Here is a 27,435-nt window from a genome sequence, read left to right on the forward strand (position 1 = left end):
CTTGATGAGATCTACATCAAATAAAAGCGGTTGATTACGTACAGTGTAACATTTCAATGCATTCTGTATGCTTACGGTAGCAAAATGTGTGTTAAACGATACGTCCCCTAGTTGAAACGACTTGGTCTCTTCGAGACATATCATGCGTATATAAGAATTGCAGTCAGTGACCAAACATTTTGTGTAAAGCCGTTCTCTGCAACAACGCAAGTTTGTGACCTTTGATTTGAGAATCAAACCACCTCAATTCTTTATCGCATATTAGTATATGCTCCTCTCTATACCGCTGCAACAGTTTTTTAACCCACCCATAACCCTTAACAGCACCAGAAAACTATATTTGAGTAGACTGTAAATCAATCTAATAGCTAAATACAGGAACGTGTTCATGCTGTTTTAAACAAGGAAACAGTTCTGGAAAGATTTTTTAAAAAAGCGGACAACGTTTCCGAAAAGCAAAATCTGGTGTCAGTATATATACCCATAATATATGTAAATGGCTTGTCCCAGGAAGCACACAATAGGTGTAATGAGTTGTCTCAGTGCGCACACAGTAGGTGTAATTGTCTTGTACCCGGATTCGCACAGTAGGTTTAAATGGCTTGTCCCAGGATGCGCACATTAGGTGTAAATAGCTTGTGACAGGACCCACACAGTACCTGTATTACATTTACATCTTCGGGCACGGTGTGAATTCATCACGTCGGATATATGAACAGTTGCAATCAAACGCAACTGAGATACATATTTTCTTATCGACAACTTATATTGTAGCATGGTACACGATTTGAACACTGATTTGAGTCAGTCGTCTGGAACAACATCACTGAAAACTGTTGACCGCTTCAGTGTGCCTGATTCCGTCCTATTTTCGTACTTTACACACATTCTTGGCTCTTTGGTGGTTTGTCTTATACGCCGTTTTGGGGAATTGGCCTTGTGATTATTGACCCAGAACGTTATTCCATATGACCTTATTGGGTGACAGCTGGAATACAATTGTCTGTTTCGACGAATCAGTTCAAACATAATAAAAGGTGTGGGTTAACATGAAAAGACAGGATGCATACCGAACGTCCAAGAAGGGTTAGAACAAACTCCATTGCGAAGAGGTGAGAACTAATACCTATTCGTCCAGGTTCTCCGAAAGGTCAGATGCGTGCTGAGAAGATTCAAGACCTAGAAGATTCAAGATCAAGACAGAGGTTATAAAGAAGTCGGGATGTTAGTTGGATATTGGATATATTCGTCTGTCAGAATACAGATAAAATTTTAGCCTTTTGAATGATCAATCAGCCTGAGACAAGCTACCGCATTCATCAAGCATGCTAAAAATACATGCAGCCTCGCGCGGTGGATATTGTTTTTGTATCTACGGAGTCACGGACGCTTGTTCCGGTCGAAAGCAATACCCATCAACAACGTATACGTACTGTAGTTTATTTCTTTTAGCCACTCGCCGTTGTTCATCTGCCTGTAAAATCAATCATGCGCGCGACCAAAATTGCCGGTCAAACGTCTGCTTCTGTAAAGTTATGTGGTACTATACTGATGGTGTATCTTTGTAATTGGTAAAGGGAGATAAATTATTCTTGTTTCTTATTCCTTCACGCGAACACCAAACATGGCGTCCCTTTTTGTACATGGGGAAATTTGGTCAGGATACCAAGGCCTATGAGACGGTTATTAGTTCGTTTTAAGTTAGTTATATGTTCGCATGTATACTATTATAAGCTTAAAAGTCAAATACTCCTTGACAGTTGATTCTCTTACACGCGAAAACGTCACATTTTTCTATACGATGCTGTGATAACTTTGGACCTGTATATTCTAAGTGTTTCTGTCCAATGCTGAGGCAACTTTGAACTTGTAATGTTCCAAGGTTTTCTATCCGATGCTGTGGTAACTTTGGACCTGTAATGTTCCAATTTTTATCTGATGTAATGTTCTACATGTTTCTATCCGATGCTGAGGCAGCTTTGAACCTGTAATGTTCCAAGTTTTTATCCAATTTTTCTATCCGATGCTGTGGTAACTTTGGACCTGTAATGTTCCAATTTTTATCCGATGTAATGTTTTAAGTTTTTCTATCCCATGCTGTGGTAACCTTGAACCTGTAATGTTCCAAGTTTTTATTCGATTTTTCTATCCGGTGCTGAGGTAGCTTTGAACCTGTAATGTTCCAAGGTTTTCTATCCAATGCTGTGGTAACTTTAAACCTGTAATGTTCCAAGTTTTTATCCGATGTAATGTTCTGAGTTTTTCTATCCGATGCTGTGGTAACTTTGGACCTGCAATGTTCCAATTTTTATCCGATGTAATGTTCTAAGTGTTTCTATCCGATGCTGTGGTAACTTTGGACCGGTAATGTTCCAATTTTTATCCGATGTAATGTTCTAAGTGTTTCTATCCGATGCTGTGGTAACTTTGGACCTGTAATGTACCCTGTGAGACAAATTGACAAGAGGTCGTGCTTCACCGGTACTACGTGTGATCAACGTGTGATCAACGTGTTATCAACGTGTGATAAATATTCCAGCCATCACACTGATATCACTGCTGCGCTTTTACACATCTACGTTGTAAGCTGTTATACCATATTTCTGCACAAACCAAAATTCTGCCTTTTCAACTAAGCGTCCCACAAGCCTGGCCCCGTTGCATTGTTTTAGTTTTATTGTATGTTAAATGTGATGACAACATTGTGTGTTGAGTCATTCTTCAACTGCTGCGTTTAACGAATTACAACTAACATTGCTGCATACATCTTACCTATGTCGGCTTAATCCATGCTGCTACATATACAAACAGTTGGAATGAAACCCTAATTGAAGGGTAATGATAAGAAGCAGTTTTTCACCGGTTATGTGTAACCACTTACCGACTATCACACCTTTCTCGCTGCTCTGGTCCCTAAAAGGATCCACAGCTTGACACTAAGGCTGTAATACTTTCTCATATTACTTGAAGCACACCTAGGTAAATAAATGATTAAGTTTAGCGCAAAACTACTGGCAGTATGATATTTTTTATATCCAGCAACGCTATCAACACACTGGAAAGCTGTGCTCTCAATCACGTACAAAATTGTTCACATTATAACTAGAAGGTTCCAATCTGTTCTGGGCCCTGAGTGGGTAGCATTTTACGCCATGTTCATGTATAAGGTCATTTTGTTTTCAACGCCGGAGAACTATGTCTACAGATAATACCTGCATCTTGAAAATAAGATCACGTTCCACACAGTGGTTTTCACAGCAAAGCTCATATCAACTCTCACCCCTTCTTTCGTGACAGCCATAGATCTACCATAAGTGAAACCTTTTCCAGTTCCGAAATACATAGTATACTACAATCATCATAAGTTTCATATGCTGGTAGTTTATGGAACGATAATCGCAGCTCTAAAATCTATGAGAAGAGCAGACTCTGCTGTTGACTATATTTACACTGTGATGGGATGGACAACTGGCGTGTAAACGCTATAATTAGGTACGCAGAGAAGTAGGTCAGCGACCACAAATAGCAAACACTAAATATCAATATGCGAATGTATTAACGGAGCAGTCAGTTATAAGCGCAGCACAGCTGCTGAAGAGCGGTACACAAATACCAGCACACACCAGAAACTGCAAAACCTTTGCCCCAAGATGGATTTCATCAGCTGGGCTCTATGTGGACTTATCACTATAGTGTGTCTTCTTCTTGCCAGAAAATGGCTCTCATCACCAACGGGTAAACTACCTCCGGGACCGTGGGGGCTGCCTTTCATCGGCAGCCCGTGGTACCTTGGTCGTGAAATGCACGTTCTCTTTACGGAGCTATCGAAGATCTACGGAGATGTGTTGTCCGTCAACATACTGGGTGAGAGGATGGTGGTCTTTAGTACGGGAGATAGTATCAGAAAGGCTTTTGGTTCTCCGGACACTGGTCAGCTTTTCTCTGGACGTCCTCCAGTCCCCGATATCAACGAATACATGGCCGAGGCCACAGCTTTTATCGCACCAACCGTACAGTGGTCAAAACAACGGAAACTTATCCACAACGTTCTCAATTTACATGGAGAAGGTGGTCAGGCGATCGACGAGGCGATCGCGGACGAGTTGTCGCACATGATTGAGTGGCTAGAGAAGAAAGAGGGGGCAGTCAATTTAGATCACGTGATATACCCCAGTCTCATCAATGGCATCTCCATACTGGTGAGTGTTTTTGATCAATAAATGACTGAGTTTTTAACGCCACATTGGCAGTATTTCAGCAATATCGTGCCGAAAACATAGTATGTGGGCCATATGGGCCATTCCACTAAGGCTTTCCACTTAAGGAACGTAGCTCTTAACTCGATCAACACCAAGGGTTGGGAGAGTTACGGAGAGAAACTGCTTCTAATGTGGCGGATCGTCGGCAAGGAACATTTAACGCATCTTCACACGTGCATTGAAACTTCATGGACGTAAATCGATGTCAACCGAGAGGGCCCCATAATCAACTAACCTGTTCGGAGGCTCGCCGAACCACAAGCGATCCATGACAACCGCACAAAATCACAAAATAAATACATTTTCAGACACTACACACACTGTGGCCGTAAAACCGTCTGTCATCGTTTTAACCACTTGCAAGAACGTTCGAGATTGAAGCGAAAAGCGCGATCTGACGTCAGGTTGAGGGAACCAGTCAAATGGGCGACTAGACTTGACTAGTGTTATTATAATGACTGTCCTAGGTATTATCTCCCTTCAACGACCATATCTTTTCTGCATTTACATCGATCACGCGACTATCAGAACGAGATAGCGGTAAAGTAGATGTGCTGTCTGAAAATGTGCTGTTTTTTCGTGAATTTGTGCGGTTGTCCTGGTTCGCGTTTGGTTCGGCGAGACTCAGAAAAGAACAATTAATTATGAGGACCACTCGGATGACATTTATTTACACCCGGGAAGTTTAAATGCGAGTTTTAATGTGAAGATGTGCTAAATGCTTACAGCCGTCGATCCGACACATTCGAAGTAGCCCTCTCCGTAACTCCCAAATTACCAAACAACGTTCACCAAAAGTCACCAAAGAAAAAAAATTCCATATAAAGTAACGAATAAGACGGAATCCTGTAAAGAGAAGCAGCCAACAGCTTCCAGTGATGATGGAAAAACGTGTGCACCATCCTTTTCATAAATTATCGTTAATCAAAATACGTATCTCGGCTGAGCTTCAATTACAAGTGTTCATACATCCAGCATAGCTATATATTTGATATATATTGCTATTAAATTAAGGATAATTTAAGATATCAAGGCTGAAACTATCCCTCTTGTCGTGGGGGCGTCCGTGGCCGAAGGGTAGCACGCCAGCACCGCGCAATGACCCACGAGCCTCTCACCCATGCAGTCACTGTGAGATCAAGTTAAGCTCATGCTGGCTTCCTCTATGACCGTACGTGGGAAGGTCTGCATCAACCCGCGAATGGTCATGTGTTTCCACCGGGCTCTGTCCCGTTTCCTCCCACCGTAGTGCTGGTCGCCGGCGTATAAGTGAAATGTTCTTGAGTATAGCGTACAAAACCACATAAACAAATCAAATGAAAAGTGAAGTCGGCGTGACAGGAAACTCGGACACACTTATGACTTTGAACGTGAAAATTAAAACTAAATCTAAAAAACAGCCGGGGAACACTTAAAAGAAGGCTCTGCTTGGTTTCCACCCACCATAATGCTGACCGCCGTCGTATAAGCGAAATGTTCTTGAATACGGCGTAAAACACCAATCAAATAAATAAATTAATTAATTAATGTCGTCGCTGCTCTGGTGTTGCACTAATTTGCTGTACATCATACTGTAGTCGCTGCTCTGGTGTTGCGCTAATACGCTGTCCATCATACTGTTGTCGCTGCTCTGGTGTTGCACTAATATGTTGTACATCATACTGTAGTCGCTGCTCTGGTGTTGCACTAATATGCTGTACATCATACTGTCGTCGCTGCTCTGGTGTTGCACTAATATGCTGTACATCATACTGTCGTCGCTGCTCTGGTGTTGCACTAATATGCTGTACATCATACTGTCGTCGCTGCTCTGGTGTTGCACTAATATGCTGTACATCATACTGTCGTCGCTGCTCTGGTGTTGCACTAATATGCTGTACATCATACTGTCGTCCCTGCTCTGGTGTTGCACTAATATGCTGTACATCATACTGTCGTCGCTGCTCTGGTAATGCACTAATATACCATGCATCTTAATGTCGTCGCTGCTCTGGTGTTGCACTAATATATTGTACATCATACTGTCGTCGCTGCTCTGGTGTTGCACTAATATGTTGTGTATCTTAATGTCGTCGCTGCTCTGGTGTTGCAATAATATGCTGTAAATCTTAATGTCTTCGCTGTTCTAGTGTTGCACTAATACACTGTACATCATACTGTTGTCGCTGCTCTGGTAATGCACTAATATGCCATGCATCTTAATGTCGTCGCTGCTCTGGTGTTGCACTAATACGCTGTCCACCATACTGTCTTCGCTGCTCTGGTGTTGCACTAATATATTGTACATCATACTGTCTTCGCTGCTCTGGTGTTGCACTAATACGCTGTCCATCATACTGTCTTCGCTGCTCTGGTGTTGCACTAAAACGCTGTCCATCATACTGTCTTCGCTGCTCTGGTGTTGCACTAAAATGCTATACATCACACTGTCGTCGCTGCTCTGGTGTTGCACTAATATGCTGTACATTATACTCTCTTCGCTGCTCTGGTGTTGCACTAATATGCTATACATCACACTGTCGTCGCTGCTCTGGTGTTGCACTAATATGCTATACATCACACTGTCGTCGCTGCTCTGGTGTTGCACTAATATGCTATACATCACACTGTCGTCGCTGCTCTGGTGTTGCACTAATATGCTATACATCACACTGTCGTCGCTGCTCTGGTGTTGCACTAATATGCTATACATCACACTGTCGTCGCTGCTCTGGTGTTGCACTACAATGCTATACATCATACTGTCGTCGCTGCTCTGGTGTTGCACTAATATGCTGTCCATCATACTGTCGTCGCTGCTCTGGTGTTGCACTAATACGCTGTCCATCATACTGTCTTCGCTGCTCTGGTGTTGCACTAATACGCTGTCCATCATACTGTCTTCGCTGCTCTGGTGTTGCACTAAAATGCTATACATCACACTGTCGTCGCTGCTCTGGTGTTGCACTAATATGCTGTACATTATACTGTGTTCGCTGCTCTGGTGTTGCACTAATATGCTATACATCACACTGTCGTCGCTGCTCTGGTGTTGCACTAATATGCTATACATCACACTGTCGTCGCTGCTCTGGTGTTGCACTAATATGCTATACATCACACTGTCGTCGCTGCTCTGGTGTTGCACTAATATGCTATACATCACACTGTCGTCGCTGCTCTGGTGTTGCACTAATATGCTGTACATCACACTGTCGTCGCTGCTCTGGTGTTGCACTACAATGCTATACATCATACTGTCGTCGCTGCTCTGGTGTTGCACTAATATGCTGTGCATCATACTGTCGTCGCTGCTCTGGTGTTGCACTAATACGCTGTCCATCATACTGTCTTCGCTGCTCTGGTAATGCACTAATATGCCATGCATCTTAATGTCGTCGCTGCTCTGGTGTTGCACTACAATGCTATACATCACACTGTCGTCGCTGCTCTGGTGTTGCACTAATATGCTGTACATCATACTGTCGTCGCTGCTCTGGTGTTGCACTAATACGCTGTCCATCATACTGTCTTCGCTGCTCTGGTAATGCACTAATATGCCATGCATTTTAATGTCGTCGCTGCTCTGGTGTTGCACTAATATGCTGTACATCATACTGTCTTCGCTGCTCTGGTAATGCACTAATATGCCATGCATCTTAATGTCGTCGCTGCTCTGGTGTTGCACTAATATGCTGTACATCATACTGTCGTCGCTGCTCTGGTGTTGCACTAATACGCTGTCCATCATACTGTCGTCGCTGCTCTGGTGTTGCACTGATATGCTGTACATCATACTGTTGTCGCTGCTCTGGTAATGCACTAATATGCCATGCATCTTAATGTCGTCGCTGCTCTGGTGTTGCACTACAATGCTATATATCACACTGTCGTCGCTGCACTGGTGTTGCACTAATATGCCATGCATCTTAATGTCGTCGCTGCTCTGGTGTTGCACTAATATGCTGTACAACTTACTGTCGTCGCTGATCTGGCATTGCACTATCATGCTGTATATCTTAGGTGTTTAAACATTTCACAATACCTGTTAGTGGTTTGAACGAGTTCTATTCTTTTTGTATTCTTTTAATTCTCTGAAGAATTACATTATTTTTGGAACGGATGTATAACAAAAGCCAGATATATCGTTTCTGTTAATCATTATTAGGACAACACCTTTATTAGATTCAAACGGCAGTCTCTGACGTTTAAACAGTTACGTACTGATCCCTATCCATCTTTCACACAGTTTACGTAATTTCCACCCACTTCTTTCACTCCCCACACCCCACAATGCTCAAGAGGATTAAAAGAGACGTTTTGCCTATCTTGAATCATAAGTTGTTTAGACGTCACTGGTGTAGAATACCTCAGAATCCTGAATTTCCATATCAATCAATCTATATTTCGACTGCCATGTTTGTGCCATCACTAAGAAATGATTGTCCCTCTACTCCAGTTAAAACTCCAGAAGATTAAAAGTAGAACGTCACTACGTACTCTCAATAACGACTGTGTGGGTTAAAATTGACACATCCACACTAACATGTCATTGCGAAGGCGCTACACAATTACACAGCATTATGTGGATATCCCTTTTCGTCACAATAATATGCCCCACTCATACACATTATTTTCGGGACCTCCGCGGCCTCGTGGGTTTGCACGCTAGCACGGTGCAATCACCCAGAAGCCTCCCACTAATGCATTTACTGTGAGTTCAAATCCAGATTATTCTGGGATCCTCTCGGGCCGTGCCTGGGAAGGTCTTCCAGTAATCTGGCGATAGACGTGGGTTTCCCCTTGGCTCTGCCCGGTTTCTTTTCATCATAGTGCTGGCCGCCGTCGTATAAGTGAAATAGTCTTGCGTAAAACATCAATCAAATAAATAAGTAAATACAGCTTAGATTCGGAGACTTAATTGGACACAAAATATTACACCATTTGCCTCACTATTGTCCACAATGTGAAGAGCCATATTAATTGGTTGTCGATGAGCAATTTCTTTAGGATGTATGGCTTTAGTGTTAGAACAGGGTGTATGTTTACAATGTATGGCTTTAAGGTCATCAACAGTTAGAGTAAAACCCTGACTGAAGTAAATTGACAGGAGGCCTTATTTCACCGGTTGTGTTGTTCACCTTATTTCACCGATTGTGTGCGACCATTTGCTGGACGTCTAATTATTTTTTTACAGTTTCATATACTGTTTGATGCCAGAGATCATTATACGTAAATATTATCCTCAACATAGTTTTGACTTATTTCAGCTTCGTATTTGAATGTTAGTTGCAAATTAAACCATCTCCACAAGATTACATTTGTAATAGAATAAAAAGGAGCATGTTTCATAACTTACCTATCTCATGCTGGCCTCCTCTCAGGTCGGACGTTTGAAGGGCTGTCAGAAATCTGTCGATTGTCGTGGGCTCAGTTTCTGCACAGCTTCCGCTTACCATAAATGGCCGCCGAGGTATGTGAAATATTCTTGAGTACGGCGGACAATCGCCACAAAAAGAAATAAAACATAACTTCCTACAAGAAAACTATGACCCCATCTAGCCGTGCAATGGAAGACAGTTTCACCCACAAGTTCATCACTTACTGAACAAAGCTTTCTTAAACGTTATTTAAACAAACTGAGCATTAAAACTTCAAAAATCCACTGTGTTCGAATGGAGCTAACGACGTATCCGGCAAAAGGATGTGATTTCTCAGATTTCTGCACGCTCCTCGCGTAAATGAGACATTCGTACTATAAGTGAACCATTTTTGAATACGGCTTCATGAATCATAATGGGGAGGCGTCATATATTTAATCCCGTGGGGTGACGCTAGTGTGAAGCAGAACCTCAAGCCACTCTTATGAATGCATTGTAGCGTAACGTCTACACCGTTACAAAATACTTGTTTCTATTGTAACGTCGTATTGTCTTTAATGTGACTTCATCATGATGGGCTGGGAAAGGAACATTTCACGTCAACAGAATGACGTCAAGGTCCTGCTGCAGCGGGAGGTTGCCATTATTTTAACACCCTATTACCGCATTACTGCAATGGCTTGAAACTTGCTGAGACGCTTTTTACGATAAGTTACATCATTGACGGGCGGGGCTCTGATGGTCAAGAAGAGTAATGGTTTGAATCTATACGTCGAAACAGAAAAAGTCGAAACGTCGAAAAGTACAATAATAGGACGGAATCATGCTGAGAATCATGTAATCAGTTTTCACTGATGTTGGAAAGACTTAAGGTATGTTCTTGGGGACTGAATGAAATCAGTATTTCAAATCTTGTACTATGCTAAAATACCAGTTGTCGATAATAAAATATGTATCCAACGCGAAGATTTAATTCAACACGATGAATAGAGCGCCTTAGACCCGGATTAAGCGGAACAAGACATTCTCATGAAGTGCCACAGATCATGCTTTTAAACTCGTAACACTTGGCAAATTAAACCAGCTTGTAGCCCAATTGGCAGAAAGCCCACAAATCCTTATATTTTAGGCTGATTTATTTCATTTGAGTACGTGTGACCAAATCATGTTGTCAGCCATGAACTACATTGATTAAAAGGTCACCGCCATCTTGAACCAGATGGTCTATAAATAACATATGGTGAATGACCTATAGGTTGTTACTATTAGCATGGATTTTGACATTTTGTAAATAAGTCATATAACGGTCATGTGAGAATAGTTATTTCTGACCTATACGTAATCACTGCAATGATGACGGATAGACCCGCTCCGCATTTTTTGCGTAATGGACAGTTAAGGTTTTTGGAGGACCAACAAAGCTTCAGGAAAGATCGACGGAATGCAACGCAGATTATGTTAATGTTTTGTCCAATTTACAGACGTTTAAGTTGAATATTTGGGATATTTGTTTTGAACAAGGTGTATAGTGTATTGGTTAAGAGATAGGCGTAACGTTTTAGCACATATATTGAAAATTACACCGAAAAGTGCGTCCCGGCCTGAATCCTTGTTGCAGGTAAATTAAGTGTCGTTCTATTTGATACATCGTTAATAGTAAGGTAATTCGAGCTTTTGTTTTTTAATACAGCTTGAACATAAGCGTTCCTAATCGTAAGTAAGTGTACCTGAGAGTTCCAGATCGTATCTGATCACTCCTGAATGCCAATGATTACAACGCATTACCCATCTGTATGCCAGTCTGTATAACTTAACCTACCTCCTGTGTGATAGTGCAGTAAGCATTCTACGTAGCGTTATAAATGATGGGGTAACAAAGGCATGTATCCGTGTACAAGATTCCAATGGCCAATTGTGTTGAATTTATCGCCTGCAAGCACAAACCCTCAGATATCCACGAAATCCGTCATGCAACTGTTCAGCACAAAACCTGGAAGTACCCACTTTCCAGAAACAAAAGTCTGAACACGTCCAAAACTTTAGAAAGTGTGTCAAAGACACCCAAAACTTCCGATTTAGGTACAGAGAAAGTTCAGCTCCACATCGGATTAAAGTACACTCCGGACTCCCTACAGGCCACTGTCCCTACTATGTCTTCATACGAAAAGACTGGTAAACACTTCCTTCTTGTAACAAAGCCTTTGGTCAAGGGCCTGTCTTCAACTTATACGCTAATGCCTTTACGGCTATTAACTTGGGCTGCTACTACCTGTGGTAGGTAGCAGAAAATTCCTACCCCCCCCCCCCCCCCCCCAACACCGCACAGATAACAAAACACAGCCAACTGTGCACAAGTGAGGTGTTTAGGTCAGCCGGTTATAACATACTTCCCCTTAAGGAAAAATAAAGTTTTTCTGCGAAACGTTCTTTTGACAGTAATCAAGACATTGTACAAAATATTTTATGCAACATATATACAGAAAGCAAACATCAGTACGAAATGGTTAAACCTACACACTAGATAAACAATCCGCAAATAAACAATCCGCAATTACATTGTCTCTGTGTTTAATTTCAAAACTGTACTCTTGCAACAACAAGCTCAAACTCAACTTACCAGCCTTTGGGTTTTAGTCTTTAACTTCTGCTGGAATACTAAGGGATTATGATCACTGAGGACAACCGTGGGATAACCGGAAAATTTAACATAAATCTCAAAATGCTAAAGTCAAAATCAAACATTCCCTTTCAATCGTGAAATAATTTCTTTCACATTTGTCAAATTTATGTGAAAAGAAAGAAGCAGGGTAGTCATTTCCAACTTTGTCTTCCTGTAACAAAACAGCACTGCCTTATGCGTCACTAACGTCAACAGCCATCTTAAAGGGTAAGTCAAAATCCAGGGCTCAGAGCACCTAAGCAATTTTAAATAAGGCCTGTAGCTCATCAAACGCCTTCAGGCATTCCAACGACCAACTAAATACTGATACTGTAAAAATTGAAGCCATGGCGCTTCGCTTCACCATTCGCTATATGTTATGATGTCATCTATAAAATCCCGGCTACTTTGACTGCCGGAAGTTACATTGTTGACGAGACGCTGAACGGTGGTCGGACAAGTTTTCATTCATATGGCATAACTTTGTACTGAAATAGCCCTTCAGGTGTCACGAAGGCTTGAATCTTGCTTTGTGAGATGCACCTGCCAAATGCCCCTTGAGCAAGTCAAACTTCTCCGGATCAGATGCAGCGACACTCACAGGGTGCAAACCCCTTGGATCAGCGCCATTTGGGTCGATGTAGGGTTTTAACAGGCTTACATGACATAATCGCTGTGATTTTCGCCGATCAGGAGTATTGACAAGATAATTAAGATGACTTAGCATTTTGTCATTACCACATGGTCCAGGAAGACCGAGCCACAAGTGGCCTACCAGGGGCTGATAGTAGAACCAATGCTTTCTGACCAGGCACAAAACTACATTCAACAGCAGTAAGCTTGAGTTTTTCCCTTATTAAATCGGATATCCTAGTCAGTTTAGTACGGAAGTCAGAAACATAGTTTAGGAGATTCAAACCACTTGTATCATTGGCTAGGAATTTCTTCAAACAATTGTAATCACGCGCGCACTGTGTGCCCAAACACTAGCTTAAGTGGGCTAAGGTCTAATACATCTTGCACTGCGTCTGGAACAGAAAACATGACAAAAGGGAACCCCCATCCCAATCTTTCCCGGTGTCCATGTTCTAATGATGTTATTTAGTGTCTGGTGAAACCTCTCTAAGGCTTCCTGGCTTTCTGGGCGATTAGCAGAAGACTTAAACTGCTTAGTGCCCAATGCATGCACTACTTGCTGAAAAACACCACACATAGAATTAGACCCTTGATCGGGCTAAATAGACAATAAAATAATGTGAGTGAGTGAGCGCCTGGGGTTTAACGTAGTACTTAACAATTTTTCAGTCATATGACAATGGAGGAATCCTTAGAGTGCATGTAATGTGCCTACTTGTTGCAGGACGGATTTCCACCGCTCTTTAATCTAGTGCTACTTAACTGAGACGCCTCATTGAAGGCAAGTAAGTCGCCTCGCCTGAGACATTATACTGATTCGGGTCAACCAGTCATTGCAGTATCCCCTTCATGCTGAACACCAAGCGTGGAAGTTACAACTCCCTCTTTTAAGGTCTTAGGTGTGACTCCTGACTGACCCCTGAATCTACCGGTCCCGAAGCGGCAAAATGTGAAGAACTTTACTAGTGCTTTTACAACATACTTAGTAGTGATAGTCCTGAATGGAATAGCCTCTGGAAAACGAGTAGCTACACATATTATAGTGAGCATATATTGATTTCCTGAATTATTCTTAGGCAACGGACCCACATAGTCCAATGATGTCTTGCTAAATTGTTCCTCAAAACCTGGAATTGTCTGTAAAGGGGCTTCTGGAATGACTTGAACGGACTTCCCTACCACTTGAAAAGTATGGCAAAATGAAAAGATTTCGCTACCACCTGAAAAGTATGGCAAGACTTACAGTGTTCTAAAACATCCTTTCCAAGCCATGGTCAATACAAATGATTCAGTATCCTATGATGTGTCTTACCAACACCTAAATGACCGGCCAAAGGTGTTTCACGAGCAACCCCAAGTGTTTCATTACAATACGGCTTTGGAACAACAATCTGATTTTGGGATAACTGCCCATTCATCGTCTGCTCAAACATCAGGTGGTCTCTACTTTCTCATCAAAACATGTGACTCAATGTGAAAAAGCAGGCTCATTGGAAAGCTCAGTTTCGTGACCAATCCTGTCAAAAATACGCGATACATCGTCTCTGTGTTACTGCATATTGAGCTGTGACCTAGAAACCGGTTTATTATCGTTAAACACGCCTGGACTGGAAGCAGACCCACAAACAGGAACAGTCTCGTCTATATCAAACACTTCTTTTAAAAAAGTGTCACCCAGCTCTATATCTGTAGAGCTGGTACCACCTGACCTCCGGCATTGCAACAAAATTATTGAACTGTTAATCTTTGCGCACCTGCTTACCAGTAGTTAGAGACGTCTTTACACTACTCTGGGTGTTTTGAGTGCTGGGGACTTTGATATGACACTCTTATGTGTCAACAAATAATCGTCAGTGTGTTCAGCAGCCAACTCTAGGTGTCCGCTTTCTGTTCATGAATACAGACAAATATATCTTTGAACACAACGCTTAAACTCCTCAAGCAAAATCAGCTGTCGAAGCCGCTCATAATTGCTCTCTACTTTCTGACGAACAGCACCGGTCAAACAACTATTCCTTCACTCTAGGACACCCCACATAAGTCTGATCTTTACCCTCTCGCAGTTACGAAACTTTTTGACGATAAGCGTCGGAAACTAGGTCGTGACCCTTTAAAATTAACAAAATTGTTGTACAAAGACTGTTGTACGGACAACTCCGTGTAAATCTCGCTGGCTCTGTCAACTAGAACATTCTGCAATAACACAGTCCAAACCTCTTTCGGCCAATTCAAATTATTAGCAACCTTCTCAAAATGAAGGAAAAATTTGTCAACATCACTCTTGAAAAGAGGATCTAAACGAACGTGCTTTGTAACATCAAACCTAGTATACGAATCAGACCTGTTACCAAAACCTGACTCTAATCTCTTTATTTCCAAAAATATCTTCTGTCTCTCAATTTCCCTGTCGTTTTGTCTTTCCTCTACCTTAACTTTCTGTAGCTACATCTTATCTCATCTCTATTGCTAACATGCTATGCTCCACTAGATGACCTTCAGAGAAAATACATTATTGTTCCCGCGGACAAAGCCCCTAATAATATTATATTTGTCTGCAAGAATGATTAGAGGTTCTTGTGGAGAAGCTTAATATCACTAAAACACTGCGGCAACATCAGCATATTCTAGAACGACCTATACTCAACTATATCGACAATTTGTATAACCTCGGTCCTTTCTCAAACAGAGGAGTATATCCGTACCTTACCGTAACACCACAACTCCACTGGATTTCAAAGATGTATAAATCTTCATGCATAGCTTCATCTTCATTGCGGGGTCAGAAAACTGTACAACCAAACTGCAAGAAGTACAGTCGTTTTGGAACATGTACTCCTGTGTAATTGTAAAAAAAATCATGTGTCAGTTGTATGTCGATATTTTAAAACTCAACATCTCACTGAGGAACTAGACGTTCTAATACACATATAAGGGTATATCTACTTGGAATTTCTCCACTCTCTATTATACAATTTCTCACAAGGATTTAACAGATAGAATTTCATCACTTCTTATTTCTGTGTTTAATAAAACAGGTCACCGCTATATTAACGTTAGAGACGACTAGCTTTCTTCAGTTCCACCGCATAAAAGGCTTACCATTCATGGGATGTTTCCATGTTAATTAGTTGCTTGAATTTCTCATTAACAACATCTATGTGAAATTCGCGGAAACCATATGTCAGCGTATAGGTATTCCGATTGGTACAAAGTGTGCCCTCCCCCCTTTTGCCCCAACTATACCTGTTCTCATGTGAATACGACTATATGAAGAAACCATTAAGGATTACTTCTCATCAGGCCCGATCTTTCTCATTCACCAAACGGTAAACTGATTACCTCCTGACTTTAAACAATCGTATAAAGCAAAGAGTGTGAAAGACATTTATCCACCCCCGCTGAATTTAAAGGAAACCCCAGACTCTCCAGATGGCGCATCTACATTTGTACAAAGACCAAAGCGGTTTCCTTTCTCGCAGACTTTACGACAAAAGAGATAGTTTCGATTTTGACATTGTAAATTATCCTTAATTGGATAGCAATATACTGAAGTGTCCTGCATATGGTGTGTACATATCTTGCCTTGTAGGATTTTGATAGATCCTGTGTGTTGTGTGGCGATTTCAATCAACGTCACAAGCTATTACTGCAAAAACTAGTGTGTCAAGCTTATTCCATCAAATGCCTTCACTACAAGTTTCGAAAGTTTTATAATGTGTACAATTCTCTTGTTAGTAAAAATGGACAGAGCGTGCAGAATCTGTAACACTCCGCCTCATGTTTGTGTTTATTTCCGCTTAACAACGGCTAGGGGATGTATTCATCATGTTGAATTAGATCGCCACTTTGGATATATGGATAGTTGCAATCAAAGCGCACAGATTTACAGATTTAGTAAACAAATCTGTCCTCAATTTATATGCTAATGCTTTTACGGCTATAGACACGGGCTGCTACTACCTGTGACAGGTACTAGAAAATTCGCCTTCCGACAGATAATAAAACACAACCAACTCTGCACAACTGAGCTATACAGGTTTGGCGGTTATAACGGAATAATTTGTGGTACAAATTTGATATCTCTTCTAAACTCTTTTTCACCTCTTACCTTGACAAGGTATATCGCCATGTTCGTAAGATAACCGTAGATGTAGTGGATGTGTTGAACTGAAAGGAGATAAAAACATAAAAATCTGTCCTTGTGACACACTCTGGCAGATCCCCCCTAACCTGGTCCCAACTGGCATCTTTTAAAGACAGACCAAACTGGAAAAATCCATGTGTATTACGCAATCTCTTCTGGGTTCACACCGAGTAATCCTATAGGATCCCACATACATCGCCTGGGTAATACACGAGCAGATGTCCTGGACTCCCTATGATGTAAGACAGGCAAGTTATGACGTATAACCTATCAGTGCCGGTTTTCACCCCAATACCCACGGAACCCATGAACACACATCGCCATTCACACTGATAAATATCATGGCCATAAACACTAAACAGCGATGTAATAAAACTACTCCGGCCAGTAATGACAGAGATACGCTAATTAAATTCAGTTGTTCGGGAATGAACGAGTGTCATTTCTTAACAACTCCTCAAAGGCCCACTCAAAAATGTTCAGAAAAAAGTCACAACCGAGTTGAAATAAATGCACACCATCGTCTCTGTACAACACAATAGTGGGAAACACTCTTGGCAGAAATGGGGAAAGCATAATTGTAACAGCACACGTAAATCTGAATAATTATACTACGTAACCTTATGTAACGTTTATAACTATTTGAAGACCACCAACACAGCTGTTTAATCACTTCAACATCTAAACCTGAAGCAGCCGATGCTGTGGCAGTTCCATTCCTAAACGAATTGGTTGTAAATCTACCTCCCAGCATCCCAATAAAACACATCACTTCACGAATGACTGCAAAACACTGATACCTGGCCAAAGGAGTTACATCAAAATGACAGAATAATTGCCGTGTTGGAATATGCTGTCCATTGGCTAAATATTCCAACATAAATTTCACCGGGCACAGAGCGTGAGAATTATTCGCTATTATCAGAGAGGATCCTAACCCTAACTGATCGGTTATGAAATATGGGAAACGGATATGTAGTGTGAATACGTTGTCAGACACCATCACATCTAATATACGTATTCTGCTGCCGTTTTCCGCTGATTTAATGTCGGATGTGAACTCGTTTATCTCCATGAAACCACAAAAAGCTAGTAATTATGTGACCTTGAACATTTTTGATTCATAGCTAGACCGGCACAAGCTGTCGAGAGCTGGCAACATCAACCTGAGAAAATCTGCAGTAATCGGCCGACGATTGTCCACTTTACCGGATCTGGTACCTTTCAATCCTTGTACTAACTTCCTAACCAAGAAGTTTGGGTTTGCATCCGGAACACATGATACTAACATATCCTCGCCAGAGAAGTATTCACCGTGGAAACACACACCGTTTATCTAGACAAATATGCCACGTATAGCACGATTTGGCCACAATAACTCAAGAGCAGTTCACATCCTAAAATTATCGAAGGATGTACGACCTGTTCCTCAGGCTTGCCACGTACTATCTGAGAAAGAAACTTGTAATAGAGGATTTCCCACTGATTAAATCGCCCATAATTGTTGGGCCAGAAGCCGAAATCGGTCCGACTGAAACCAGCAAATAGCGTCAGCTATATCATTATCAACCCCAGGAATATGTTTAGCTTTAAACATGATATTGTTTCCGAGGCAAGACAGGACTAATATCAGGAGTAATTTTATGACTCCGATAGATTATCTGCTTTTCGTGCGACTCGAGCCCTGTATATTGCAAGATAATGCCATGTTCAACAAACCTGTTTTATATTCGACATTACTATGGTGTGTTAATCACATGCGAAGCCTGTCCAAACGAATAGGAGTTGGGGCTATTCTCAAATGGTGCTTTTTTGATGGATAAATGACACTGAGAGTTAATATTAACCGATTTCTGTTGTTTTGTTGGGAGACCTACGCTTGGGTTTTCGCCTCGTTCGGGCGAAAGCCCCGGTACCACTATTTTAGGCCCAGGTAAATCTTACCAGGAAGGCCTTTCCCACATTTGTTACAAGCGTGCATAAATTCACTAAGACAACGAGTGCAAACGCCGGGATTGTAATCACAACAATAGGCAGATGCTCAACGAGATTTTGCTGTCCCAAACTTTGCTATTTTGGCGCCTATCAGTACCCAGGGGAACTTTGGATTCCTCGATATTTTAAGCGGAACTGCTTGTCGTAAACCACCTTGGCGAGCGGCTGATGTGCGAATGACGCTAACGTACTTAAGCAGCTGTCTAGCTTTGGCTCAATGCCGTTCTAAATAAATACTTGAAAAAAGCAGAAATGTGTTTGCCCATGCTTCAATCGAGTCGATTTTCCTTTTGTTCCCTTTTGGCTTTAGCGTTATCGAATCACCCGGTTGGCCATCAAAAGCTACAAACAAACCTGCTCTTTAAGCTCTTAAGTTATTTTTAACAACAATGATAACTCACTCACTCACTCTGTCACTCACTCACTCACTCACTAACTCTCACTCACTCACTCTCTCGCTCTCTCACTCTCTCACTCACTCACTCTCACTCACTCACTCACTCACTCTCTCACTCACTCTCTAACTCTCTCACTCACTCACTCTTTCACCCACCCTCTCACTCACTCTCTAACTCACTCACTCACTCACTCACTTACTCTCTCAATCTCTCACTCACTAACTCACTCACTCACTCACTCACTCTCTAACTCACTCACTCACTCTCACTCACTCACTCACTCTCTAACTCTCTCACTCACTCACTCACTCATTCTCTCACTCTCATTCACTCACTCACTCACTCTCTCATTCTCATTCACTCACTCACTCACTCTCTCACTCTCTCACTCAGTCACTCACATGAGAATGTGACATGAGAAAGACGATTCCCTGAATTCTGACTTTGAACCATGAGATCAAATAAAACAGATAATGGATTACCTGCGTTAAATGAAGATGTTCCTGTAAGCCGCCTAAGCCCAGGGTCATCCACGACCTCTATGGCTTGACTTGATGCCGCAGTCGCTGTTTCATAGGTGTCTTTGGTACAGTTTTTCTCCTTTTTGTATGATTCCAGGGGACAGCTTTTTTGGCAACGAGAACCACGCTTTTTCGCATAGTCCCTTAGAAACGGCATTCCTTGAATCAGGCATGACTCCGGTGCCAAACTTAACGCACCAACGCCTGTGCACTCCAATCCCCAAGTGGAAACTTCCAATCCAGTAGTAGAAAACAAACCCAAATTGCACTACTCTAATTGTACCCAGTTATGACTTAAAATAAAACCTCGACGCAAATTCACAATTAAAATTACAGCTTGTTTGGTCTGTTCACCTCCGAATGTAAAAACACGGGGTGACAAAGCAAGAAATAAGTAATGAAAATAATGCTACACAGCATGGTCTCTAGGATACCGAAACAGCGCTTAGCTTTAACCTTAATTCAAATTACCACTTTCCGGACGAGAATGCACATTACTGCCGCTGACAGTACAGTAAAGATAACTCTTAACAGTCTTAACAGTTAACGGCATATGTATATAAACAATTCGCTCCTAGTTAAATAATAGTAGTTAACAATTAAGTGTTCACATCATTATTCACCTCTTTGTACATATCGTCTATGCATTATAATGTTCTAAATAAGAAAGTGATGCATGTTTAACCAATTGATTTGGATGTAAATTGGTTGTAAAGAATGATCAAAGCTTACGTTGGACCTATTTGTTAGCTGAAAAGACCAAATTCTGGTGAAAATATACTAATTAAAACATGCGTTACATCCTCATTTATAGCATTGTTACGTGGAGACGATAGCATGTACGAAGAGGTCACAAATGTCTACCATACAAACATTTTTGCCGGTGTCTTTTTCTCTTTAAAGAAAAATCGACCACATTTACAATAAACTTTCCTACACTTTCATCTGAACTTTATGCATTTTTTTCTGTTTTCTCCACCTTTAAGTGAAAAGCATTTTATATGCCATTAAAATTTTTTTCAAGGGTATGTGCCGTGCCTCAAACCATGAGGCACACAAAATGCAGATTCTACCGGGCCTTGTAGAAAGGAAATCGCCAGTTTACACGTTCCTGTTTGTTCGTTGAGCTTCTCTGACAATAAACCATCGACACTGGCCTTACAGACCATTTGCGTTTCAGCAGTTTGAATCGCAAGTCTGTACCAAACACGTGGGCAAAGTTCTTCAGCGTCACATCTGCCCACATAAATCACCACAGTCCTTTGAACACCAGATTGTTTAGCCTGATATTAAACATCAACAAAATAAATAGTGGATATTTTAATGGCTTCAAAAATCTTTCTCATCAGTATCCTTTGGCCAACCGTGGAAAAAGTTTCGCAGGGATTCCTTGAAACTTTGAAAAACACCTCTTGAAAATCTGTTGTTTTTCACCTCAGAAATAAGGAGGGGCAGTATGAATTGGAAATGCATTAATCACAGATGCACATGACATAAAATTATACGTCATCCCTTTTCGAACACACACTATCTACACATACACACTATGTCGAATATCTATTGAATTCTTCGTTATAGCTCTGCCTGGGTCAGTTTGTCGTAACGTGATTTCTACACATCGCGAAGCTTTTAGCCCAGGCCAAAGTTATTGCCAGGCTAATTTTTTTTTCTAATGCACTGCTTTTCTCTCAGCTAAAGGGAAAGAGGTATGAATATGGCTCCCCGGTTTTAACCAACATGGAAGAATTTGACGAAGAGGCGGCCAAAGCTTTATCTCCGACAAACACCCTCCTGATTTCACTGCTGCCTTTCATCAAACAACTTCCAATAGGACCGGGTAAACACATCCTGGCCAACCGACGAGGCCTGGAACAGTTTCACCGGGATTTCTTCGACGAGTGCAAGGTAAATCCTACATATTATAAAGAATTTCTCAATAGTCAAATTTAGTCTGCAATTAACCAACCGAGCGAAAAACAAAAACATTCTTTCTTCACTTTACAGCCACTTTACATTGACCCGTGCGGTGTCGGTTTTAGTTGAATGGCTTTTGTCATGAGGTTTCACGGGCTCATAATAAACTTTGTTCGTGTCCTCCAACACTCTGTAGTATTTCACCATAAAGCAACAAAAATGTTAACCAAAATCTCAAATGTTTTATACACCATTTAATGAATACTTTCAATCGTCTTTTTAATGAATCAGAAATTGTCGGAAGACAAACACATAGGAAGAATAAACTCCACACTCATACTAATGTCAGTGGTATTAACACTGTTGCCATATTTGAGATAGACCAAGCCTTCCAAAGTTGGTTTCATGTAAATTACAGGCGACTTATGATCCCGAGTTGACACGCGGTATGATTGACCACTTATTTCATCGCCAAGAGGAGACACGGCTGCAGGACGGACAGCCCTGGCCGGGCGACCACTTAATCAAAGCAATCTCTCACGAAATGGTTGTCGCAGGTAAATAAGCCTATTATGTCAAGCTTTTCACTTAAAGGTGGAGAAAACATAAAAAATGCATACAGTTCAGATGAAAGTGTAGGAAAGTTTATTGTAAATGTGGTCTCCAACATGTTTTCGATTTTTCTTTAGACAAAAAAGACACCTGAAAATAAGTTTTGTATGGTGGATACTTGGGACCTCTTCGATGTATCAAGTTCGAAGGGAAAACACGAATAGCTCCTTTGTTTACCAGGCAGTGTGCACTGTAAGTGTTCAGAACAAAACACTGACCAGTCTACAAAAATGGATGCATTCTGCAAAGTTGAGTTAACGATTAAATATCGGGCTTCATATGTCGTAGATAACGGAATTTGGAAAAACTGAAGACAACGTGATTTAAAATATAAACGATTAAGAATACGCGAATAAGATTCGTTGCCCATCATTAAACTATCATGTTGTTGTGGAAATATAGGCACAAGCCGGCGATAAAATAGGTTAACCTAAAGTAGCGGCAACAGGTTGGTACTGGATCACACATAGGAGGGTGATACGGCCATTTAGAATTTTCCCCTAACTCAGGTTTGTCTTTTCCCTTTTAAAGTAGTGCTTAAAATGCTGAACCGTACACTGATTTGGAGGAAATAAGACACAGTTATCAAAAATTAAAATAAATTAAACGAATGAAAACACCTTGCTTTTAACAAAAGCAGTGTACGGAGACAAGATATATGGCATCTGGTAGAGTGAATAAAGAGACTGATGTTTTTTCACAATGTTTCAGGAACTGTCACGACAAGGGGAGCCTTAACGGCGTTCTTCCTCATTATACTACATAAACCGGAAGTGACCAGACGTATCCAGCAGGAGATAGACGTTGTTATTGGTCGGAGCCGATTGGTCAGAATCGGAGATCGGAACAACTTGCCTTACACAATGGCCTCCCTGTTTGAATTATTGAGATACATTTCTCACGCACCGCTTTTACTTCCCCACGTGACAACTGAGGATGCGACTTTCGGTGACTATTCGATTCCAAAGGGTACCACCGTGAGTGATCACCCTTCTGTATACTACATCTGAAATAGTGTCTTCTGACAATTCATGCAGACCTCCGCGGCCTAGTGGGTAGCATGCTAGCGTGGCACAATGACCTAGAAGCCGATGGGCGAGGGTTTCCTCCTACCATAATGCTGACCACCATAGTATAGATGAGATTCTCGGCGTAAAACATCAATCAATCACAGTGACAATTCATGTAACGAGTAATTTACTCCTTTTTCTTGTGACTAGTATAGTAAACTGGTTTGCAAAAGCAGAGATGCGCAACGTTTCCCAAGGGTCGTTTAGCGAATTCATTTCACGCAAGACAGATTTCTGCATCGTTTGAATTTCAATTTCAAATAGTCTGGTACATACTATTCTCCTTTCTGAGGTAGCTATCGTTGCCTCTTACCTAATTGTTCTAGATGTAGCACTACGAAAATCCCACCACATCAGTTAAATATACCTCTTACCCGTCCTGGACTCTATTGCTTAAACAGAATTAAGCTTAACTAAAAGGATAAAGTAAGAAAAGATAGCATACTTTTATGTACCTGCACCTAGTCAGTATATGTGATCACCCTGGCTTCGTAGCAGTGTTTAAATATCGTATGTGATATTGAACTCTAAATTGTAGCTTTACCTTTTATTTCAGTTGTTTGCCAACGCGTGGTCTGCTCATCACGACGAGGACTTCTGGCCCAATCCTTGGGAATTCAAACCTGAGCGTTTTCTGGACGAACAACAGAACCTGCTACCAACAGATCACCCGAACAGGAAGAAGTGAGTCTGATTCCTTTTATACGTGATAAAGATCTACTGTCGATGACATCCGATTTCCATGCTGCAAGTAGAATGAAGAATGTAAATTGATTGGGCGAAACGTTAATACCAGCAAGTATACATCGCCAGTGTGAGTCGTAGAAATGTTACAAGATGTAAAGCAGACTTTAGTGTGTGTACAAAAACGTTATCATAGTCAAGGCAATAAAACAAAGAGATAAATGAATCTTACAATGAAAAAAACATATCTTTAACACTTAAACGCGTGATAGACATCTCTTCGCAGCATGTAACAAACGTGTATAATGTTTAATTGTACAAAAAACTTAGATATGTTTATCAAACAACTACTAATAAATTCGCTTTTCTATGTAAATCATTTACATTTAAAAACTTTTTAAATCATCCTGTTACCTATCCAAATCCCCCCCAAAAAGCGTTTATTAAAAAACTGAACCCACACTGAAGATTTTAAAAGTTAGCAGCAATTGCAGTGTAGAAACTACCATAATAAAGTCACATAATAAAGTGTGAGGCTTCACTCGATGTTAGGTATTGTTACATTTGTCACGCTTGTTTAAAACTACTCTTAGGCCCACGTGCACCAAAATAGATAAATATTTGGGTTGATCTTGCACAAGTTAAGCTCCAATGAACAATTTGATCTGATTGTTGCTTTACGCCATACAAAATAATTTTCATAAAGATCCTACAAGGAGTAAAAGCGAGCGAATCTAGCAATTTCACCTCTTAAGCCAGAGACAGCTTAAGCTGCATGTGGTCAACAGATTTGAGATTAAAAGAATTCAAAAAGTTCGTCAAAGACTTAAGACCTAGTAAGTGCTACGCCTTATAAAGCTTAAGGATTCTGAGGCCAATGGAGTAAACAAAATTGAACCAGATGACTTAATGACACGCTTCCATACCAATCATCATCATTCGTCATTAAGTAGACATGAGGAGCTGATGAAAAACAAAGTGTAGAAAAGGGTTGGAAAAGCTGTAGAGATAGGATGTAAATCACCAGTTCACACCCTGATTACGAATTTTATATTAAAGCGCCGAGGTGCTTGCTTGCCAGTGCGGCGCAGTGACCCAGAAGCCACAATAACGCTGGCTGCCGTCATATATGTGAACTATTCTTGAACAGGGTATAAAACACCAATAAATGAAGTCCACTTTTCTCTCTGTAGATTACATCTGGCGTATCCAATTGATCTTTTTTGTTGCTGTTTTATTTTAGTCTCCTCCCGTTTGGAACCGGAAGAAGATCATGCATTGGTGAAATGTTTTCAAGATCCCGCATTTTTGTCATCATCGCAAACCTGTTACAAAGATTTGATTTTTCACGAGATGACTCAAGACCTTTGCCATCACTTGACCCAAGGACCTACCAGTGTTCTGTTGTGCTGTCCCCTCCGGAGTATTTTGTGTGCGTGACACCACGGCATTAACGACCCCAAAACGACAACACAGGACTAGTTAACCTGTACATCATCTGTGAATCAAACCGAAATTTAACACGCAAATGTATAGAAATTAAATCCCACGCGCTAAATATGTAAAACGTATACACCGAAGAGGCTGGATTTCGATCTCATATGTGGTATTAAACAAACCACATGTGGTATTTTACACCTTATATGCTGTGTATTTAATGGAGTTGTAAAATACCATATGTCTAGGTTGAAAAGTAGAAGGCAAACAACTCTAACGATCCAAGTTATATGTGGTATTATACAACCCACATGTCGTATTTTACAACTTATATGCGGTGTACATAATGGGGTTATTAAAATACCAAATGTATAAGTTGAACAGTTAGGGTTAGGTTTGGGTTAGACCTCTCCAGAGAACGATAAAAATTAAAACAGATCGGTCAGCACCCCAGTCGGTGCTGGACACTATCTTAATAACGTCTAGAGCCTTTGTACACTTAGCTTTAAGCATTTTTATATGAGGTATAAAAGATAGCTTATTATCTAATATTATATCTAAAATTTTTGTTCTCCAACAATTTTAATCTGTTCACCACAAAAATTAAGCTCGGGATAAAGATGAAGTTTCTGTTTATTACAAAACTGCATACCTACGGTCTAATATGTTGAAAATCTAAAACTGTTTTCAGTTGCTCATGTCTCAATCTTATTGAGACAAAGCTGCAACTGACGTTCGATGTTATTCATATATTTAACGCGGTAGCATATCAGGAAATCATCAACAAATAAAGATCCCTCTGTACCAGATGTTACTGTTTTAGCCAAACTATTTATTCTTATGCTGAACAAAGTAGGCAATAGAATGCTTCCCTGGGGTACACCCATTTCCTGCTCATGAGAGTCAGACAGAGTGGACCCCATCCGTACCTTATTTCACAGTAACTTCTCATTTTCATTCCTGTTTCAACTGTGCATTTGTCCTCATCTTTTTATTTCAAAACATTATGCTAATAAATCTTGTTTAACGTTTGTTTTGGTGTCGTGTTGCATGGAGTCGGTATTCATGTTCCCCTGTTTATAAGCCAGTTGGAGATTTTCCTTTAATCTTATATGACCACTGACAGTAGACAATTTGTATGCAAGAAGGTTGTTTCTGATTGAATGGACTAGGACTTAGTTTGAGCTTAGTTAGAGATTAAAGCACTTGCCTGGCGGTTAAAGGGTGCACCTTCTACCAAACCTACCTGCCATTAGTATTCCTAACTTTGGTATTTTTTTTCTCGTCAGGTCGTTCAATCATTTACAGCGTAATAAAAGCAATATTGCCGGTCAGTCCACATCACCTTGTCCTGTTCTGTTGTTTTTCCAGTCCGGAAAGTCCCACGAGACGATCAGATATAAAGTCTGATATGAATATTGGAAATCTGACTTTTAAGGGCCATATCGGCTAGGTCTTTTCAAATACCATGTTTCCATGTAGTGTCGTAGGCCTCTTTTAAGGTCGAAAAATATCGACACCATATGTTCATTATAAATGAAACCATCACGAACAAAGATTACGAATCGAACAAGGTGATCCATAGTCGATTTACCTTGACCTTGACACACTGTTTATTAGAATGTAACTGGTTGGATTCGAAAATGAATGAATGATTATGGCTTAACGCCACATTTCTCAGGCATATCGTGGCGAGAACAAGTTACAAACACGAGGCGGTGCAGGTTTTCAATATGGTAGTGAAAA

At 40.9% G+C, this 27,435-nt stretch overlaps 1 protein-coding gene across 1 annotated transcript; it reads left to right on the forward strand.

Moving 5' to 3' along the window:
* The first annotated feature begins 3,602 nt into the window (after positions 1–3,602).
* On the forward strand, positions 3,603–27,033 carry LOC135477652 (cytochrome P450 2C42-like). The gene is made up of 6 exons (XM_064757825.1): positions 3,603–4,199; positions 21,665–21,877; positions 22,305–22,443; positions 23,210–23,475; positions 24,125–24,252; positions 25,496–27,033. Exons 1-6 carry the CDS (start codon positions 3,651–3,653, stop codon positions 25,704–25,706), a joined length of 1,506 nt encoding a protein of 501 aa, XP_064613895.1. The 5' UTR covers positions 3,603–3,650; the 3' UTR covers positions 25,707–27,033.
* The last annotated feature ends 402 nt before the right edge of the window (positions 27,034–27,435 follow it).

The sequence above is a fragment of the Liolophura sinensis genome, chromosome 11, assembly GCF_032854445.1.
Source record: "Liolophura sinensis isolate JHLJ2023 chromosome 11, CUHK_Ljap_v2, whole genome shotgun sequence".
NCBI classification, from domain to species: domain Eukaryota; kingdom Metazoa; phylum Mollusca; class Polyplacophora; order Chitonida; family Chitonidae; genus Liolophura; species Liolophura sinensis.